The 19,987-nt window shown below is 42.5% G+C and overlaps 2 protein-coding genes across 2 annotated transcripts in view; both read right to left on the bottom strand.

Moving 5' to 3' along the window:
• Positions 1–16,336, bottom strand: part of LOC115140697 (phosphoglucomutase-like protein 5) — an 86,581-nt gene extending 70,245 nt beyond the window's left edge. The window contains exons 1-6 of the mRNA XM_065026777.1: positions 15,597–16,336; positions 4,322–4,484; positions 1,482–1,628; positions 1,188–1,313; positions 884–1,074; positions 74–228 (exon numbers count right to left, since the gene is read on the bottom strand). Of these exons, the coding sequence (XP_064882849.1) occupies positions 74–228; positions 884–1,074; positions 1,188–1,313; positions 1,482–1,628; positions 4,322–4,484; positions 15,597–15,854 (1,040 nt within the window). The 5' untranslated portion in view covers positions 15,855–16,336. The remainder of the gene's footprint in view (positions 1–73; positions 229–883; positions 1,075–1,187; positions 1,314–1,481; positions 1,629–4,321; positions 4,485–15,596) is intronic.
• A 1,294-nt stretch (positions 16,337–17,630) lies between these two features.
• On the bottom strand, positions 17,631–19,118 carry LOC115140601 (forkhead box protein D5-B-like). Its single transcript, XM_029678951.2, is given in 2 exon segments — positions 17,631–18,033; positions 18,036–19,118. Coding segments are annotated over 2 exon segments (1,167 nt in total). The 5' UTR covers positions 19,069–19,118; the 3' UTR covers positions 17,631–17,899.
• Between the last annotated feature and the right edge of the window lie 869 nt (positions 19,119–19,987).

Here is a 19,987-nt window from a genome sequence, read left to right as displayed (position 1 = left end):
ATATTTTTCCCTTTGAACCCAAAGACAAAAAAGGCACAGGGTAAACGGACCGTGGTGTGTGTGCGTGTCCTACCTGTCTAGGGCAGTACTGGTTGCCATACTCCTAGCGAAGCCCTTTAGCCCCAGCTGTCTGAAGTAGGGGATGCAGGAGAGGTTGGCAGCCATGACAGCCAAGGAGTCTGATGGGTTCACAAAGAAACCATTCTCACCCAGGATCATATACCGGTCCTGCGAATACACACACCAATACATACCCTCTTCAACCAGACAACAATCCATGGAGAACTAACCAATACATCATTGATAAAAACATCATGTTAAAGATGAATATCGTTGTTACTCCCGTCCCTAAAACTGTTGTTTTAATTACATCTGTCACAATCAAATCAAATGTATGGGACACCTACTTCCTATGAAGATGCATCATCGTGAGCACCGGGGGAGGGCTCCAATAGGACGCAATACAGTAACATAATTCTCCTGATGCTAGGCTAGGTAATTGAGTTAGGCTAATGTGCGTGAGCATGACACTGCTAGAAATTACTATGTGAAAATGTTGTGGAAAAACTGTGACGTTTGTTTTGTCACAGATATTAGCTGGTTCCATTGCTTAACATCCTGTTATTGACCAGCATATAAATACAGACAAAAACATGGCAATTCCAAGTTCCCAAGTTCCCCTGTGTCCACATAGGTCCAGTGCTTGATTTGGCTTGCTGTCATGGAACCAAAGGAATAGTCCCAAAAGTATAAAACCTGCCCATTTTAGCAGATTTAAACATGGTCCTCAAACATGCTCATCAGCTCTCCAGAATGTGTATTCTAGTACTTTGCATTATTACATCCACTGTTTCTCTCCTCCTCTCAGTTTCAGCTGTCTCACCCCGTCTGCATCGAGCGCAGCTCCGAAACCAAAGTCTCCACCCTTCATGGCATCGACCAATGGGGCTGCATATGTGAGGCTGGGCTCTGGAGGCCGGCCCCCAAAGTCCTCCAGGGGGACACAGTTGACGGCAGCGTTGGCAGGAGCACCCAGCTCATCACACAGGATACGCCGCACATACGGACCCATCACTGACAATAGAATAGAAAATAATAAAATAGAATAGAACACCATGAACATACCACAGCAGTGAGCGACTGATACCATACTGTTACCAATCTGGTCTTTGCGAGTGTTATCTTACCTCCATTCATGGCGTCTACGCGTATCTTCAGCTGTTCAGGTCCTGTCAGAAGGGTCTTGATGGCGCTGAAGTCAAAGATGGTTCTCAGCAGGTTGAGGTACACCTCCACTGAGTCCACTATCTCAACTACCAACACACAGGACAGGAGAGGAGTATTGTGTGTATCTGCATGTGTATATCCACCCAATAGTACATATGCTACTTTGCATGCAAGAACAGAGTGTATGTGTGGTGTATGGCGCGTGTGAGAGTAGCATGGCGCATGTGTGTGCGCTCTGTGTGTGTGTCCAGTACCTCTGAAGGGTTTGAACTTGTTCTCCAGGTCAAAGTCGTGGCGTCCCAGTCTGGCCAGATCTATGTGGAGGTCAGGACAGATGGTGTACTCCTCCAGGGTCCTGCTCACCTGGGCAATCTTCTCCATCACTGTGTCCGGAGACGGGCCTATCGGGGGGAGAGGACACAGTTACCATGGAAACCATTGTTTTCAAATGAAGTGGCCTATTGCTGGTCAATTGTTGTTGTTATACCTGTTTAACATTTACATTACATTTACATTTAAGTCATTTAGCAGACGCTCTTATCCAGAGCGACTTACAAATTGGTGCTTTCACCTTATGACATCCAGTGGAACAGCCACTTTACAATAGTGCATCTAGAGTGATAGAAGCCTATGGTGTGCGTTAGAAATAAGGCACCACCGTTGAGTATTCATAAGAAGTTAAATAACATTTTTCTCTATATTGAGAAGTCATATTACTGAGAAGTCATATTATATATACTATACGTACAAAAGTATGTGGACAGGACACCGCTTCAAATGACTAGATTCAGCTATGTCAACCACACCCGTTGCTGACAGCTGTATAAAATTGAGCACACCGCCATGCAATCTCCATAGACAAACATTGGCCTTACTGAATTGCTCTGTGACTTTCAACGTTGCACAGTCATTGGATGTCACCTTTCCAACTTGTCAGTTCTAGAGCTTCCCCGGTCAACTGTAAGTGCTGTTATTGTGGACTGGAAACGACTAGGAGCAACAACGGCTCAGCCGCAAAGTGGTAGGCCACACGAGCTCACAGAACGGGACCACTGACTGCTGAAGTGCGTAGAACTTAAAAATCTTTGTCCTCGGTTGCATCACTCACTACCGAGTTCCAAACTGCTTCTGGAAGCAACGTCAGCACAATAACGGTCGTCAGGAGCACAAGCCTAAGATCACCATTCGCAATAGGAAGCGTCAGCTGGAGTGGTGGAAAGCTCGCTGCCACTGGACTCTATAGCAGTGGAAACGTGTTCTCTAGAGTGATGAATTATGCTTCACCATCTGGCAATCCACTGGACGAATCTGGGTTTGGCGGATGCCAGGAGAAAACGCTACCTGCCCCAATGCATTGTGCCAACTGTAAAGTTTGGTGGAAGAGGAATAATGGTCTGTTTTTCATGGTTCTGGCCTGTTAGTTCCAGTGAAGGGAAATCTTACCGCTACCGCATACAATGATATTCTAGATGATTCTGTGCTTCCAACTTTGTGGCAACAATTTGGGGAAGGCCCTTTCCTGTTTCAGCATGACAATGCCCCCATGCACAAAGCGAGGTCCATAACGAAATGGTTTGTCGCGACCGGTGTGGAAGATCTTCACTGGGCTGCACAGAGCCCTGACCTCAACCCCATCGAACACCTTTGGGATGAATTGGAATGCTGACTGCGAGTCAGGCCTAATCGCCCAACATCAGTGCCCGACCTCACTAATGCTCTTGAGGCTGAATGGAAGCAAGTCCCTGCAGCAATGTTCCAACATCTAGTAAAAACACCTTCCCAGAAGAGTGGGGGGACCAACTCCATATTAATGCAGTGTATTAGCAATATAGTGTATTAGCAATGCATAATATGCTATATGTGAGATTGTAAGAAGCTACTGGGATCATGACGAAGCAACTGGGGTCATGTAGACATTCATAAAGAAGACATTGTGTAGAGTCCTTTTGAGAGCCACAGTCACAGATTCACAGTCACAGAGCCACGGTCACAGAGTCACAGTCACAGAGCCATAGTCACAGAGTCACAGAGCCACGGTCACAGAGTTACAGTCACAGAGCCACGGTCACAGAGTTACAGTCACAGAGCCATAGCCACAGAGTCACAGAGCCACGGTCACAGAGTTACAGTCACAGAGCCACAGTCACAGAGCCACGGTCACAGAGTTACAGTCACAGAGCCACAGTCACAGATTCACAGTCACAGAGCCACAGTCACAGAGTCACAGTCACAGAGCCATAGTCACAGAGTCACAGAGCCACGGTCACAGAGTTACAGTCACAGAGCCACAGTCACAGGGCCACAGTCACAGTCACAGAGCCACGGTCACAGAGTTACAGTCACAGAGCCACAGTCACAGATTCACAGTCACAGAGCCACAGTCACAGAGCCATAGTCACAGAGTCACAGAGCCACGGTCACAGAGTTACAGTCACAGGGCCACAGTCACAGAGCCACGGTCACAGAGTTACAGTCACAGAGCCACAGTCACAGGGCCACAGTCACAGAGCCACGGTCACAGAGTTACAGTCACAGAGCCACAGTCACAGATTCACAGTCACAGAGCCACAGTCACAGAGTCACAGTCACAGAGCCATAGTCACAGAGTCACAGAGCCACGGTCACAGAGTTACAGTCACAGGGCCACAGTCACAGGGCCACAGAGATAACTGGTGTGAGATGAGGAGAGCAACACCACTTTGATCTATGTATATGACTGGAACATGACTGAGATTTTAAGCATTTCACTGAAAGTTCTACAGCTGTTGTATTCTGCGCATGTACACTTTGATTTGATTTGATTCCACAGCAAAGCCCTGGTGCTTGGGAGGAAGGCCGGTCGATGATGGCACTCCAAGAATATGAGTCTTCCTTTTTTAAAGAAAACATGGATAGCTGCTGGGGCTATGAAAAGACTGGTGCCAACTCCCTCACCTCAGTTAATAAACCACCAATCTTGTATTTGTATAGCACCCTTAACAAAAAGCAGAAGAATCTGGGGCAAGAAAATTACTTAGGTAGGAAGACATCCATCAATCCTTTAACTTACTGACAGCTGGCAGATTGACAGCAATCAGTCAAATTATCGCCTCACCTCCATTGGCCACATTGAATTTGACCCCAAAGTCTCCCCCGGGGCCTCCTGGGTTGTGACTGGCTGTCAGAATGATTCCACCAATGGCCTTTATCTTCCTGATGATGCAGGACACAGCAGGGGTGGACAGGAGGCCGTTGTGGCCAATCACCAGACGGCCAATCTGACAGACACACAGACAGAGAGAGAGTTGAAGGAACTTCAGCTGAATGAATCTCATTCTGGGACCTATCTTCATATAGAGGTGATTACTTTACGTGAACATGTAGGGATATAGTACATACAGTAATTGTACAATGCATTATTATTCAACACTAAAGCATGTACAAAAATTGCAACTCAGTAATAAAAAGGCCTATTATTGTAGACTAGCTCAGTGTAGCTTCAGCCTACAGCATGATTTCATTCACATTTCTTTATTGTAACAAGCTTCATCTCTTTTGTCAAGTGTTATTTTTTAGAACGGGCCACATGGCTCCTGTCATGATGCTCAGGGCGTCATCTTTCCAGAAGCGTCCAGAAGTTGGCACCGATGAAGGGAAGGATGCAGACGTATTACCACCCTCAGACTAGGTTACATTCCAGACAGTCATCTTCGGCGTCTACATCCATTTACTGAAGCAAAGTCTCACATGTTTTGGCCCTAGGCTAGTGTTTCAACTACTCTAAATAAAAGTGTCCTCATTCACGGGGAATTCATTTTTATGACGTTGGAGCAAACTCCTCACTTCTTGATTCAGAGAGATTGAGAGAGCTATATTTATGTTTATTTATTTTCCCTTTTGTACTTTAACTATTTGCACATCATTACAACACTGTATATATACATAATATGACATTTGAAATGTCTGTATTCTTTTGGAACTTCTGTGAGTGTAATATTTACTGTTTATTACACTTTTGTTTATCATCTATTTCACTTGCTTTGGCAATGTTAACATACGTTTCCCATACCAATAAAGCCCTTGAGAGATAGAGAGAGAGAGAGAGAGAGAGAGAGAGAGAGAGAGAGAGAAAGAGAAAGAGAAAGAGAAAGAGAGAGAGACAGAGAGAGAGAGAGAGAGAGAGAGAGAGAGAGAGAGAGAGAGACAGAGAGAGAGAGAGAGAGAGAGAGAGAGAGAGAGAATACCCCATAACAACAAAGTGAAAAAAATGTATATAAATGTTTGCAAATTGATTGAAAATGAAATACAGAAACATGTCATTTACATAAGTATTCACACCCCTGAGTCAATACTTTGTAGAAGCACATTTGGCAGACACCGCTTTGAATCAATAGGGCCCTTTGCACTTTACATCTGCCATGCCCTGTCAGCAACCCTGTTATAGGCCTATCATCATTCCATACTCTGCCCCCAGCATTTCACAAATATTTGTTCAAGGTCTTCCCAGCGCTTATATCCTGAGTTTGGCTTGTGGCCACTAAACTGACTGGGTATCCCCCAAGCCTTGAGAGGCGTGGGCAGGAAAGGAGTGGACGAGGGATGGAACAGCCGATAAGGCAGGCAGGAGACATTTGGCTGGGCCAGCAAAAAAACAGACCCATCTCAAAACAAATACATTCCCCTCAGATTTTCCTTTGGCACTTCACCAAGCTTGATATCGCATAGATCTGAGAACACTGTCCTTTCCAAGCGCTCTGCGGAATTGGGTAACGGCCTAACGGGTAATGGCCAGTCAAGCAGACATGCGCAAACACACACGCTGACACTGGGATAGGCTTTAGGACCTACAGTGCCTTCAGAAAGTATTCACACCCCTTGACTTATTCCACATTTGTTGTGTTACAGACTGAATTCAAAAATGATTACATTGCAAAAAAATTCACCAGTCTCCAAATTTTGCAAATGTATTTAAAATTAAATACATAAATGTCTATTTTACATTAAGTATTCACTGTGACTATGGCTCTGTGACTGTGAATCTGTGACTGTGGCTCTGGGACTGTAACTCTGTGACTATGGCTCTGTGACCCTGTGACTCTGTGACTGTGAATCTGTGACTGTGGCTCTCAAAAGGACTCTACACATTGTCCTCTTTATCAATGTGTACATGACCCCCTGAGTCAATACGTTGTAGAAGCACCTTTGGCAGTGATTACAGCTGTGATGTCCTGGGTAAATCTCTAAGAACTTTCAACACCCGGATGTGCAACATTTACCCATTATTCTTTTAGCATTCTTCAAGCTCTGGCAAATTGGTTGTTTATAATTTGTCGACAACGATTATCAGGTCTTGCAATAAATTTTCAAGTTGATTTAGATCAAAACTGTGACTTAGCCACTCAGGAACATTCTCTGTCTTCTTGGTAAGCAACTCCAGTGTAGATTTGGCTTTTCCACATTTTTTGCAGTTTAACTTCAGTGCCTTGTTGCAAACAGGATGCATGTTTTGTAATATTTTATTATGTACAGGCTTCCTTATTTTCACTCTGTCAATTAGGTTAGTATTGTTGAGTAACTACAATGTAGTTGAACCATCCTCCTATCACAGCCATTAAACTCTGCAACTGTTTTATAGTCACCAGTGGCCTCATGGTGAAATCCCTGAGCTGTTTCCTTCCTCTCCGGCAACTGAGTTAGGAAGGACGTCTGTATCTTTGTAGTGGCTAAGTGTAATTAATAACTTCATTATTCTCAGAGGGATATTCAATGTCTGCTTTTTAATTATTTATTTTTTACCCATCTACCAACAGGTGCCCTTCTTTGCAAGGCACTGGAAACCTCCCTAGTCTTTGTGTTTGAATCTGTGCTTGAAATTCACTGCTCAACTGAGGGACCTTACAAATAATTGTATGTGTGGGGTACAGATGAGGTGGTCATTAAACAATCATGTTAAACCATATTATTGCACACAGAGTGAGTCCATGCAACTTGTTATGTAACTTGTTAAGCACATTTATACTCCTGAACTTATTTATGTTTGGCATAAGAAAACATTTCAGCTTTTCATGTTGAATGAATTTGCAAACATATTGTGTGTAAGCCAGTGACACAACATCTCAATTTAATCTATTATAAATTCAGGCTGTAACACAACAAAATGTGGAAAAATTCAAGGGGTGTGAATACTTTCACTCGGCACTGCGATTATTATTATTATCATCTGACCCTGCTGGTCATCTATGAACATTTGAACATCTTGGGCCATGTACTGTTATAATCTCCACCCGGCACAGCCAGAAGAGGACTGGCCACCCCTCATAGCCTGGTTCTTCTCTAGGTTTATTCCTAGGTTCCTGCCTTTCTAGGGAGTGTTTCCTAGTCACCGTGCTTCTACATCTGCATTAATTGCTGTTTGGATTTTAGGCTGGGTTTCTGTATAGCACTTTGTGACATTGGCTGATGTAAAAATGACTTACTTAAGGCAAAAATGAAAGCAGGGTGCTTGGGTAGGCGTATAACGCAAACATCTAGCAACCCAAAGTTTAGATGTTCAAATCTCATCACGGACCATTTTAGCTAATTAGCAACTACTTTGTTAGCTAACCCTTCCCCTAACCCTAACCTTAAAACCTTTTAGCTAACCTTTCCCCTAACCCTAACCTAACTTCTAAGCTTAACCCCAACTCTAACCCCTAGAGATAGCTAATGATAGCATCAGTCACCTAGCCACCTAGCTAACAATAGCCACAACAAATTGGAATTCGTAACATATCATACGTTTTTGCAAATTCGTAACCTATTGTACGAATTGCAATTCATAACATATCATACGAATTGTAATTTGTAACATATGATACGAATATGATGATGGCTTAATACATACAATACGAAACGTAACATATCATACTAATTGGAATGTCTCAGATTTAGTATAGTACGAAATGCTCTTCCGACTACATTGATATTTATTCTGTTGTTGGAGTACACTCAGACCATTCCAACACAGAAAATATGATTTTTAACATAGTTAATTAACATTTTTTTTGAAGGAATACAATTTCACTCATATTGTAATTAATTATAGGTCATATTTCATAGAAGTCTGGAAACACTGGACAGTTACTTTAAAACCAGGGCTTTTTGTTCTCTAAATGAAACTACCCCTCCAGCCGTCTGGCCGTGTTTGTGGGTAACCTTCATTAATTGAGACAAGTACTGTATGTAGCCCTATGTCATGTGGCAAATGTTCCTCATTAGAGAGCCTTATCTTTTGCTTAGTGTGTGCCCCCCCCTCCCATATTCATGTGTGTTGTCCAAATAATGTGCTAGCAGGGAATATGTTTTACCTGATGGACCAAGGCCATACTGTTGATCTGGTGCTGTCCTATGGTCTGAATATTGATGACTTGGAAACTATTGATGTGTGTGTCTCTGACCATCTCAGTATTGTTTTTTTTAAAGCTTTTTAAAATGATCATCTGCCAGAGTCTCCCTTTAAATAATCTGCCAGTCTCACTTTAAATCATCTACCAGAGTCTCACTTTAAATAATCTGCCAGAGTCTCATCATCTGCCAGTCTCACTTTAAATCATCTACCAGAGTCTCATTTTAAATAATCTGCCAGAGTCTCATCATCTGCCAGAGTCTCCCTTTAAATAATCTGCCAGTCTCACTTTAAATCATCTACCAGAGTCTCATTTTAAATAATCTGCCAGTCTCACTTTAAATCATCTACCAGAGTCTCATTTTAAATAATCTGCCAGAGTCTCCCTTTAAATAATCTGCCAGTCTCACTTTAAATCATCTACCAGAGTCTCATTTTAAATAATCTGCCAGAGTCTCATCATCTGCCAGTCTCACTTTAAATAATCTGCCAGAGTCTCACCTTAAATAATATGCCAGAGTCTCACTTTAAATCATTTGCCAGTCTCACTTTAAATCATCTGCCAGAGTCTCACTTTAAATCATTTGCCAGTCTCACTTTAAATCATCTGCCAGAGTCTCACCTTAAATCATCTGCCAGTCTCACTTTAAATAATCTGCCAGAGTCTCACTTTAAATCATCTGCCAGTCTCCCTTTAAATAATCTGCCAGAGTCTCACCTTAAATAATATGCCAGAGTCTCACTTTAAATCATCTGCCAGAGTCTCACCTTAAATCATCTGCCAGTCTCACTTTAAATCATCTACCAGAGTCTCACTTTAAATCATCTGCCAGAGTCTCACTTTAAATCATCTGCCAGAGTCTCACTTTAAATCATCTGCCAGAGTCTCACTTTAAATCATCTGCCAGTCTCACTTTAAATCATCTGCCAGAGTCTCACCTTAAATCATCTGCCAGTCTCACTTTAAATAATCTGCCAGTCTCACTTTAAATCACCTGCCAGAGTCTCACTTTAAATCATCTGCCAGTCTCCCTTTAAATCATCTACCAGAGTCTCACTTTAAATAATCTGCCAGTCTCACTTTAAATAATCTGCCAGAGTCTCACTTTAAATAATCTGCCAGTCTCACTGTAAATCATCTGCCAGTCTCCCTTTAAATCATCTGCCAGAGTCTCACTTTAAATCATCTGCCAGTCTCCCTTTAAATAATCTGCCAGAGTCTCACTTTAAATCATCTGCCAGTCTCACTTTAAATCATCTGCCAGAGTCTCACCTTAAATCATCTGCCAGTCTCACTTTAAATAATCTGCCAGAGTCTCACTTTAAATCATCTGCCAGAGTCTCACTTTAAATCATCTGCCAGAATCTCACTTTAAATCATCTACCAGAGTCTCACTTTAAATCATCTACCAGAGTCTCACCTTCAATCATCTGCCAGAGTCTCACTTTAAATCATCTACCAGAGTCTCACTTTAAATCATCTACCAGAGTCTCACCTTCAATCATCAGCCAGAGTCTCACCTTCAATCATCAGCCAGAGTCTCACCTTCAATCATCTGCCAGAGTCTCACTTTAAATCATCTACCAGAGTCTCACCTTCAATCATCAGCCAGAGTCTCACCTTAAATTATCACACTCGTGCTTTAAAAAAGGAATTTAGAAAGGCTGGAAGCAAATGGAAGAACTGACAACTTCAAGTATTCAATGAGATAATGAAGGATTTGATGAGAAATTACAATGTTGAGGTTAAGGATGCAAGAGCGAACTACTTCTCTACTCTGATCTCTGAGAAAATTATGTTTAAGACAATTGTGTGTGTTGTTCTTGGATGTGATCCCTACTAGACTACTAAAATATGTTATGCATACTGTTACATTCTGTCTATTGTAAATCGCTCCCTGACCTCTGGCTCCTTTCCAGCCTATTTGAAACTGCTCTGGTTCAACCTCTCCTTAAAAAGCTCAATCTAGACCCTTCCTCACTGAGTAATTATAGTCTTATCTCTAAACTTCCTTTGTATCCAAGGTTTTAGAAAAAGTTGTTTTTAAGCTATTGGTGGCTGATTTGAGCATGTACAATTTATTAGAAAAATTCCAGTTGGCTCCCGCTCACTTCACAGCATGGAAACTTCTTTATTGAAAGTTAGTAATGACCTTCTGTTGACTGCCGATTCCCGTGAATGATCTATCGTAGTTCTTTTGGAACTCAGTTTGATAACATTCTTGTCGACCGGCGGGAGAGGTGGATGGGAATCTCCGGCACTGCCCTCGATTGGTTCAGGTCATATTTGAGTTGCAGACGTTTCTCTGTGAGCATGGGTGGTTCAGATCAAGCTAGCCTGGCTACCTTACACAAGTGTCTAGCTGACAGTGAATGTTGGATGTCTGACATCTTTCTCCAGCTCAATGATAAGAAATCCAAGTATTTTTTTTATCTATCCCCCACCTTGATAGAACCCAGATTGAAAATAACTTTGGTCCTATATCCACCAATGTAAAGCTGCCTGACAGAACCCTTGGTGTCTTCTTTGAACCTGATCTGAACTTTGAGCTACATGTGGCTCAGTTGGTAGGGCATTATCCTTGGGTTGCTGGTTTGAGTCCCATGGGTGACCAGTATGAAAATGTATACACTCACTACTGTAATTCGCTATGGATAAGATTGTTGACGTAAATGTAATGTCAAGAAGGTTGTCCAGTCCTGCTTTTATCATTTAAGAAATAGAGCTAAAGTCAAGTCATTTGTTTCAGTCACTGATCTGGAGAAAGTTATACAAGCTTTTAAATCCTCACGTCTACAGTATATTACTGTAACTCATTGTATAGGCCTCTGTCTCAGTCAGAAGTCACTCCATTGTCTACAGTATATTACTGTAACTCGTTGTATAGGCCTCTGTCTCAGTCAGAAGTCACTCCATTGTCTACAGTATATTACTGTAACTCGTTGTATAGGCCTATCTGTCTCAGTCAGAAGTCACTCCATTGTCTACGGTATATTACTGTAACTCGTTGTATAGGCCTATCTGTCTCAGTCAGAAGTCACTCCATTGTCTACGGTATATTACTGTAACTCGTTGTATAGGCCTATCTGTCTCAGTCAGAAGTCACTCCATTGTCTACGGTATATTACTGTAACTTGTTGTATAGGCCTATCTGTCTCAGTCAGAAGTCACTCCATTGTCTACGGTATATTACTGTAACTCGTTGTATAGGCCTCTGTCTCAGTCAGAAGTCACTCCATTGTCTACAGTATATTACTGTAACTCGTTGTATAGGCCTCTGTCTCAGTCAGAAGTCACTCCATTGTCTACAGTATATTACTGTAACTCGTTGTATAGGCCTATCTGTCTCAGTCAGAAGTCACTCCATTGTCTACAGTATATTACTGTAACTCGTTGTATAGGCCTCTGTCTCAGTCAGAAGTCACTCCATTGTCTACAGTATATTACTGTAACTCGTTGTATAGGCCTCTGTCTCAGTCAGAAGTCACTCCATTGTCTACAGTATATTACTGTAACTCGTTGTATAGGCCTCTGTCTCAGTCAGAAGTCACTCCATTGTCTACAGTATATTACTGTAACTCGTTGTATAGGCCTCTGTCTCAGTCAGAAGTCACTCCATTGTCTACAGTATATTACTGTAACTCGTTGTATAGGCCTCTGTCTCAGTCAGAAGTCACTCCATTGTCTACAGTATATTACTGTAACTCGTTGTATAGGCCTCTGTCTCAGTCAGAAGTCACTCCATTGTCTACAGTATATTACTGTAACTCGTTGTATAGGCCTCTGTCTCAGTCAGAAGTCACTCCATTGTCTACAGTATATTACTGTAACTCGTTGTATAGGCCTCTGTCTCAGTCAGAAGTCACTCCATTGTCTACGGTATATTACTGTAACTCGTTGTATAGGCCTATCTGTCTCAGTCAGAAGTCACTCCATTGTCTACGGTATATTACTGTAACTCGTTGTATAGGCCTCTGTCTCAGTCAGAAGTCACTCCATTGTCTACAGTATATTACTGTAACTCGTTGTATAGGCCTCTGTCTCAGTCAGAAGTCACTCCATTGTCTACAGTATATTACTGTAACTCGTTGTATAGGCCTCTGTCTCAGTCAGAAGTCACTCCATTGTCTACAGTATATTACTGTAACTCGTTGTATAGGCCTATCTGTCTCAGTCAGAAGTCACTCCATTGTCTACAGTATATTACTGTAACTCGTTGTATAGGCCTCTGTCTCAGTCAGAAGTCACTCCATTGTCTACAGTATATTACTGTAACTCGTTGTATAGGCCTCTGTCTCAGTCAGAAGTCACTCCATTGTCTACAGTATATTACTGTAACTCGTTGTATAGGCCTCTGTCTCAGTCAGAAGTCCCTCCATTGTCTACAGTATATTACTGTAACTCGTTGTATAGGCCTATCTGTCTCAGTCAGAAGTCACTCCATTGTCTACAGTATATTACTGTAACTCGTTGTATAGGCCTCTGTCTCAGTCAGAAGTCCCTCCATTGTCTACAGTATATTACTGTAACTCGTTGTATAGGCCTCTGTCTCAGTCAGAAGTCACTCCATTGTCTACAGTATATTACTGTAACTCGTTGTATAGGCCTCTGATCAGTCAGAAGTCACTCCATTGTCTACAGTATATTACTGTAACTCGTTGTATAGGCCTCTGTCTCAGTCAGAAGTCCCTCCATTGTCTACAGTATATTACTGTAACTCGTTGTATAGGCCTCTGTCTCAGTCAGAAGTCACTCCATTGTCTACAGTATATTACTGTAACTCGTTGTATAGGCCTCTGTCTCAGTCAGAAGTCACTCCATTGTCTACAGTATATTACTGTAACTCGTTGTATAGGCCTCTGTCTCAGTCAGAAGTCACTCCATTGTCTACAGTATATTACTGTAACTCGTTGTATAGGCCTATCTGTCTCAGTCAGAAGTCACTCCATTGTCTACAGTATATTACTGTAACTCGTTGTATAGGCCTCTGTCTCAGTCAGAAGTCCCTCCATTGTCTACAGTATATTACTGTAACTCGTTGTATAGGCCTCTGTCTCAGTCAGAAGTCACTCCATTGTCTACAGTATATTACTGTAACTCGTTGTATAGGCCTCTGATCAGTCAGAAGTCACTCCATTGTCTACAGTATATTACTGTAACTCGTTGTATAGGCCTCTGTCTCAGTCAGAAGTCCCTCCATTGTCTACAGTTGGTATAAAATGCTACAGCTCGGCTCTTAACCCAATGAGTCCCTCTGCGATGCCGGCGACATTTGCACTTCCCACCCCTTTAAAACACTGTGTTTGAGCTACAAACTTCTTGTTGTACCATTGGATTTGTCTATTTCTTCTGCATCTGTCAGTACAAACTATTAGTCTGTGTGATTAAAAGGGACTGAGGTAAAGTGTTTTGTGAGACAAGGACAGATTCCGAAGGGGCCAGGGCCGGGTCTTTTTACAAAAACGTATGTAGAGTCCAAATGTTTTGAGCTACAACTATTAAAAGCTATCTATAAAAAGCTGAGACTCTCACAAACACATACACGTAACATATTCTATGACGCTCACAAGCTACACAAGGTCATTAGAAGGTAAGGGGTTATTCTACATAGAAGATCACAGGTAACCACAGGACATAGTATTGTAACAACTCACGTGTAGAATTAACATAGTAAACTTAGATCCGGGACCCTCCAATTAGTATGTTACATTTCCTATGGTATATATTCATTTGTGGATGTCCATCATCCGTTGAGTACGATATGTTACGAATTACAATTCATATGATATGTTACAAATTGTAATTTGTACAATATGCTATGAATTTTCTAAATGTAAGATATGTTACTAATTCCAAATGGTTGTGGCTAACGTTAGCTAGGTGGCTAATGTTAGCTGGGTTAGGCGTTCGGGTTAGGGGTTAAGGTTATGAGTTAGGTTAAAGGGTTAATGTTAGTGTTCGGGGAAGCATGAGCAGGTAGTTGCAAAGTAGCTAAAATGTAGTAAGTAATTGCAAAGTTGCTAATTAGCTAAAGTTGTCCATGATGGGATTCGAACATGCTACATTTGGGTTGCTAGACATTCAGTCACATAGTAACCTGGACAGGGGTAGACCTAACATAGTACATTGAAATCTGGGACACTCCAATTAGTATGATATGTTAAGTTTCGTATGGTATGTATTAATTTGTGGATGTCCATCATCCATTTCATATGATATGTTACAAATGATAATTCATATGATATGTTACAAATTGCAATTTGTATGATATGTTACCAATTACAATTCGAACAATATGTTATGAATTTGCAAAACATATGATATGTTACGAAGGCTCCGGTCTAGGTCCAAGACGCTTCTAAACAGCTTCTACCGCCAAGCCACAAGACTCCTAACCATCTAGTCAAATAACTACCCAGACTATTTGCAGTGCACCCCACCCCCTTCCCCATTACCCCCTCTGTACACCACTGCTACTCTCTGTTGTCATCTACGCATAGTCACTTTAATAACTCTACCTACATGTACATACTACCTCAATTAACCGGTGCTCCCGCACATTGACTCTGTATCGGTACCCCCCTGTATATAGTCTCCCTATAGTTATTTTACTGCTGCTCTTTAATTACCTGTTACTTTTATCTCTTATTCTTATCGTATTTTTTAAAAACTGCATTGTTGGTTAGGGGCTCATAAGTAAGCATTTTACGGTAAGGTCTACCTACACCTGTTGTATTCGGCGCACGTGACTAATACAATTTGATTTATTTGATTTAATGTTAGCTAGGCTATGAGTTAGGTTAGGGATTAAGATTAGGGTTAGGGTTAGGAGTTAAATGAAATGGCAAAGGTCAGAATTAGGGGAAGGATTAGCTAACATGCTACCATTGTTAATCATGCTATTGTTCTGTGCTTAATTTATCATCATCTTTATTAACATCATCATCATCAGCATTACCAACCCTGAACCTGTCCAAACTTTCTGGCATGACATTATTGTTTTACCCCGTTGGCGGCGGCCATCTGCACAATAATCTCGGTGGCGGCTCGGCTGAAGTAGCGTCCGTCGCTGCCCACCACCATGGTACATCCCTGGCGGTCCCTCAGGTCGATGGACGACAGTAAACTCTGGATGTAGTTCTGCAGGTAGTTCTTCTTGCCCTCGAACAACTCCGTCTTCCGCCGCAGCCCGTTGGTACCGGGCCGCTGGTCATCGAACGGGCTCGTTTGGACCGTTACCACGGGAATGGGGTTCGTCTCCATCCTCCTCACAAGAACACACTGGGAGGGACGCTTCAGCTGGCTATACCGAGGACGCCTCTGTCTGTCACAGAAATTGCAGGTCAGATGCTGGATAGAGGTGGAGAGCCAAACATATGCTGTAGAGACGGACCGTGTTAGAGAGGGATGTGAAGTCGAGTGATGTCCGCTCTAGTCCTCCAGAAGTAGGCCCAGCAATTGCGAGGTGGAAAGTGCGCTGACGCAATGACAGCACTACCAGCGTTTTCCTGAGGGATGGCTATTATGCTGATAGGCTAACTTCCCTTCAACAAATTCCTTGTCTTGTCAGCTCGGTTTTTAGATAGGCTAGTTATACTGTTATACTGTACTATACTGCACATGCATACAGTAAATTTACAGTGAGAGCTTCGGATTTTAAAGTTCAAGTAGGATAATGTAATGTTAAGCCAAGTGCTCTCTTCCGCCTGGCAACTCCCTCTTTTCCAAATAAGTCCGACTTTCCACAAGGACAAGCGCCTGCCAAAATCAAGGAGGGCCAAAAGCCCCTACAATCAGCTGTGCCTCTGGCCAAAAATAGCCGGGTGGAGTGATGGGAGAATTGTGTCGGGTCGGGGCTGTAACCTGACCCTACTTCTGTCCACGACACTTGTCGGTTTGAGTCAAAGCACTAAGCACTGTCAGTGTGCGAGCATAAGCAGTTACCGACCGATCAATGACAATTAACTTGCATATGCGTAAAAGTGATGAGGCAGGACCTGAGGGCGAACTGTTGGATATTGGTATGGCCAAGCAGAACTCTCCTCTGTAGACAATAGGCAATATAGCTCATGGTAAAGTAAAACACCCTAGTTGGTTTTATTATTACTGTAAGCTAATGGACTGGATAAGATGAAAACCACCCCCTTTCCAAAATAACTAAACTGGGGGAAAAGGAGTGCGTCTTATTCAATGGCACTTCTCTCTCTCTCTCTCGGTGTATGTATAAGAGAGAGAGATTGCTTTACATTGCCTTGGCAATGTAAACATATGTTTCACATGCCAATTGAAATAAATTGAGAGAGAAAGAGAGAGATGCATTATGTGCTGGTTCACTGACGCATAACTTGGTGGACAGCGCAACCATGAGCGAAATAAACTATTGAAAACCGTGCATCGCTAAATGTAAAAAAGGCCTAGCGGTCCCATAAGCCTAAAGTAATTGTATGTATTCGGATTGCATTTATTTCATGCAATAACGTGAAATAAACTATACAAAATATGCCAACACAAAATAGCCTCGCTATAGGTAGTAAACTTTTTTGCCACACGGTGGAAGCATTGCATATTGAACTGGCCTATGGCTAGATGCAGATCCAATGTATCTTAATATGTATCTTTATATGTACTTAACAACAATTCAATTAAATATTGCAAAACATGTATTTGCAATAAAACTAAATAGGGAACGAAATTCACACTGACTGACCGGTTTTAGTGAAAAACAAGAGTTCTGTTTCGCTAATTACAGCAAGGACTAACAAAATTGATAACAATAAATATAGTCTTATAATAATTCACAATGTCAAGATATTAAGTAATTAATATATGTTGCTGTTCAGAGGCCTATTTAGCTTATTTGCGAAGTAAGCCTGTTTGGAAATCATTAGGTGCAATTATTTCCTCAGGCTATTTTGTTCTAATATAATAAATATTTCGCAGTTAATTGTAAGGTGTAAATAAATGTGTTGAAGGAAATAAGTAATCAAAGACAGCAAAAAAAATCTCACGGTATGATCAAAAATATTTATTGCTTCATTTCAATGTCGAAACATTCGGGAAAATCACAATACAATGGTAGGCCTATTTTCTATACAATTGGCAAAAGTGTTTCCACTTTTATTTCCATTTTCACATTGACACCATATTTTAACAAATATATTATCAGCCTTCTTATTTACATGAACCTCTTTTGACATATTCAACATGGAATGAACACAAATAACATGCAGTTTAAATCATTTCTCTGAGAAATGTGTAAAACGTCTCTCCATTAAGCCTATAGAATTGTATCACTTAGACACAGATATTTATTTGGTTATAGCTACTACAAACAAACACTTTAACAACGAGGATAAGACATTTGAATACCCTCTGTTATTAAAGGGGGTGCGCTCAACATTGCACTTGGGCAGAATGGAGTCCTTGGAGGAGGACGCAGGCTCGGAACGAAACAACTAGCGGGGCCCGTGAGGAGATTACCATAGTCAATAGAACAATGAGAGTCGGAGTTCTGTGGATTTGTGTTCTGTGGTATAGAAGGAGAGGTTTTACTCATAATGCTGTCAATACTGAATGAACACTTTATCTGGGTATCGCGCGCAGGCTTCTGTTCTGCAGGTGTTGCTGCGTAAAGTTGATTTCTGAAGTCTCTGGGGGAAACAACCTTACCGCTGCTGCTTATTCTCGGGTACGGTAAGTAGGATGAAGGTGGCATCACAAGCCCGTCCTGAACGGGCATATACGGGAGTGGGGCAGCCGGTGCGCTCACTTGGCCTTGGACGCAGTAAGGTCGCACGTAAGGCCGGTAACAGCTGAAGTTTGGGTAAAACATGAGTCCATCTTTCACACACTCCGGCTGGTTTCTCTTAAACCTCTTCCTGCGCCGGAGAAAGCTGCCGTTGTCAAACATGTCCTCAGATGCGGGGTCCAGAGACCAGTAGTTGCCTTTGCCTGGGTTTCCAGGCTCCCTCGGAATTTTTACAAAGCAGTCGTTGAGTGACAGGTTGTGCCTGATGGAGTTCTGCCACGCCGGAAACTTCTCCAGATAGTAGCGGAACTTGCTGCTAATGAAGTCGCAGATGCCACTCAGTGTCAGTTTCTTCAGAGGACTCTGTAGGATCGCCATGGTGATGAGAGCGATGTAGGAATACGGGGGCTTTACAGAACCGTTCTGTGGTCTCCCCGATGAAGGCGCGTCTGCACAGAAACTGTTCTCGCTCTCCCCGGACGAGTCGAACTCAGAGCAGTCCAGTTCGGCGCTGGACTCGGCGGATGAGCTAGGTTCGGTGGTGTTCTCGGTCCGATAGAGACGAAGCTGGCCATGGAGAGGCTCGTCGTCTCCAACAACGTCTACCTCATTTGCGTCCAGGGGAAAGCTAGTCTGCTGGGACGCTTCAAACTCCTTGGAGAGGGTCATGACTGAGACCACAATGTCCACACACGCGTAAAAGCTCACCTTATCATTAATTCTTAACATGCATAAAAGCGCAATTACCGATGCGTAACAGCGCACACAGATTTGTATTCTCTGACTTTCTAGGCCCCTCCTGTGCCTGTGCTCCTGGTCAGCCTGTCTGTGGTGACCATGGGAGTTTGGGGTTTTTATTCAAGCTGAGCTGTTACCCCCCCTAGCTCAGTCCCATTCCCACTCAGACCTATGACAGTAGCCCCTCGCTGCGGGGTGTTAAGATGGACCAAGGAGAAAGCTAATGGGGAGGAGAAACCTTACATACTAATTGGTCTTGTATGCAGACACCACAAAGTTCATGGAGTGAAGCTTCTGAATTAAGAGTGTTCAAGGAAATACAATAATAAAATGTATCGACTATAGTTAGCAAAAAGCATGTATTTTTTAGGGTATAATCAGAATGGTGCTTTAGCAAGATCCGCCATGCTTACGCAGGTCTGTCTATAAAATATTGAGTTCCAGACATGGCACATTATTGGGTCTACAAAAAATTGCTATTATCTCGAGTAGGCTATATAAAGTAGCCTACACTTGAGGCAAATGCATTGTAGTCAACTTTATAACCTTAATTGGTATGCAGTATGGTCCACCTTTATTCACAGGGTTTACTTTGAACCGTGGCACATTTCCTGTTCAATTAGGCCTACTAAAAGCAGCACAGTAGCTCGACTGGGAGCGGGGATGCAATGGGAAATTTGAACACCACACCTAAACCCCGATAAGAAACGAAGCGTTTTACCCTCCAGACCCCTGTGGTTTCGTTTAGTTTCCCACCTTGGGATGCCCGCAGGTGATGTGGCCATGAAAATGGCCGTGGGACGGCTCCCCGTGGCCGGGAGAGAAAAGCAGCTGTAGAGGCATCTTATTAACGAGCAAATCAGCATTAGAATCGGGTAGAACACAGCGCAGCTGTGGCCTACGGGACATG

The sequence above is a fragment of the Oncorhynchus nerka genome, linkage group LG13 (genome assembly GCF_034236695.1).
Source record: "Oncorhynchus nerka isolate Pitt River linkage group LG13, Oner_Uvic_2.0, whole genome shotgun sequence".
Lineage (NCBI taxonomy): Eukaryota > Metazoa > Chordata > Actinopteri > Salmoniformes > Salmonidae > Oncorhynchus > Oncorhynchus nerka.
This window is presented reverse-complemented; position numbering and strand designations above follow the sequence as displayed.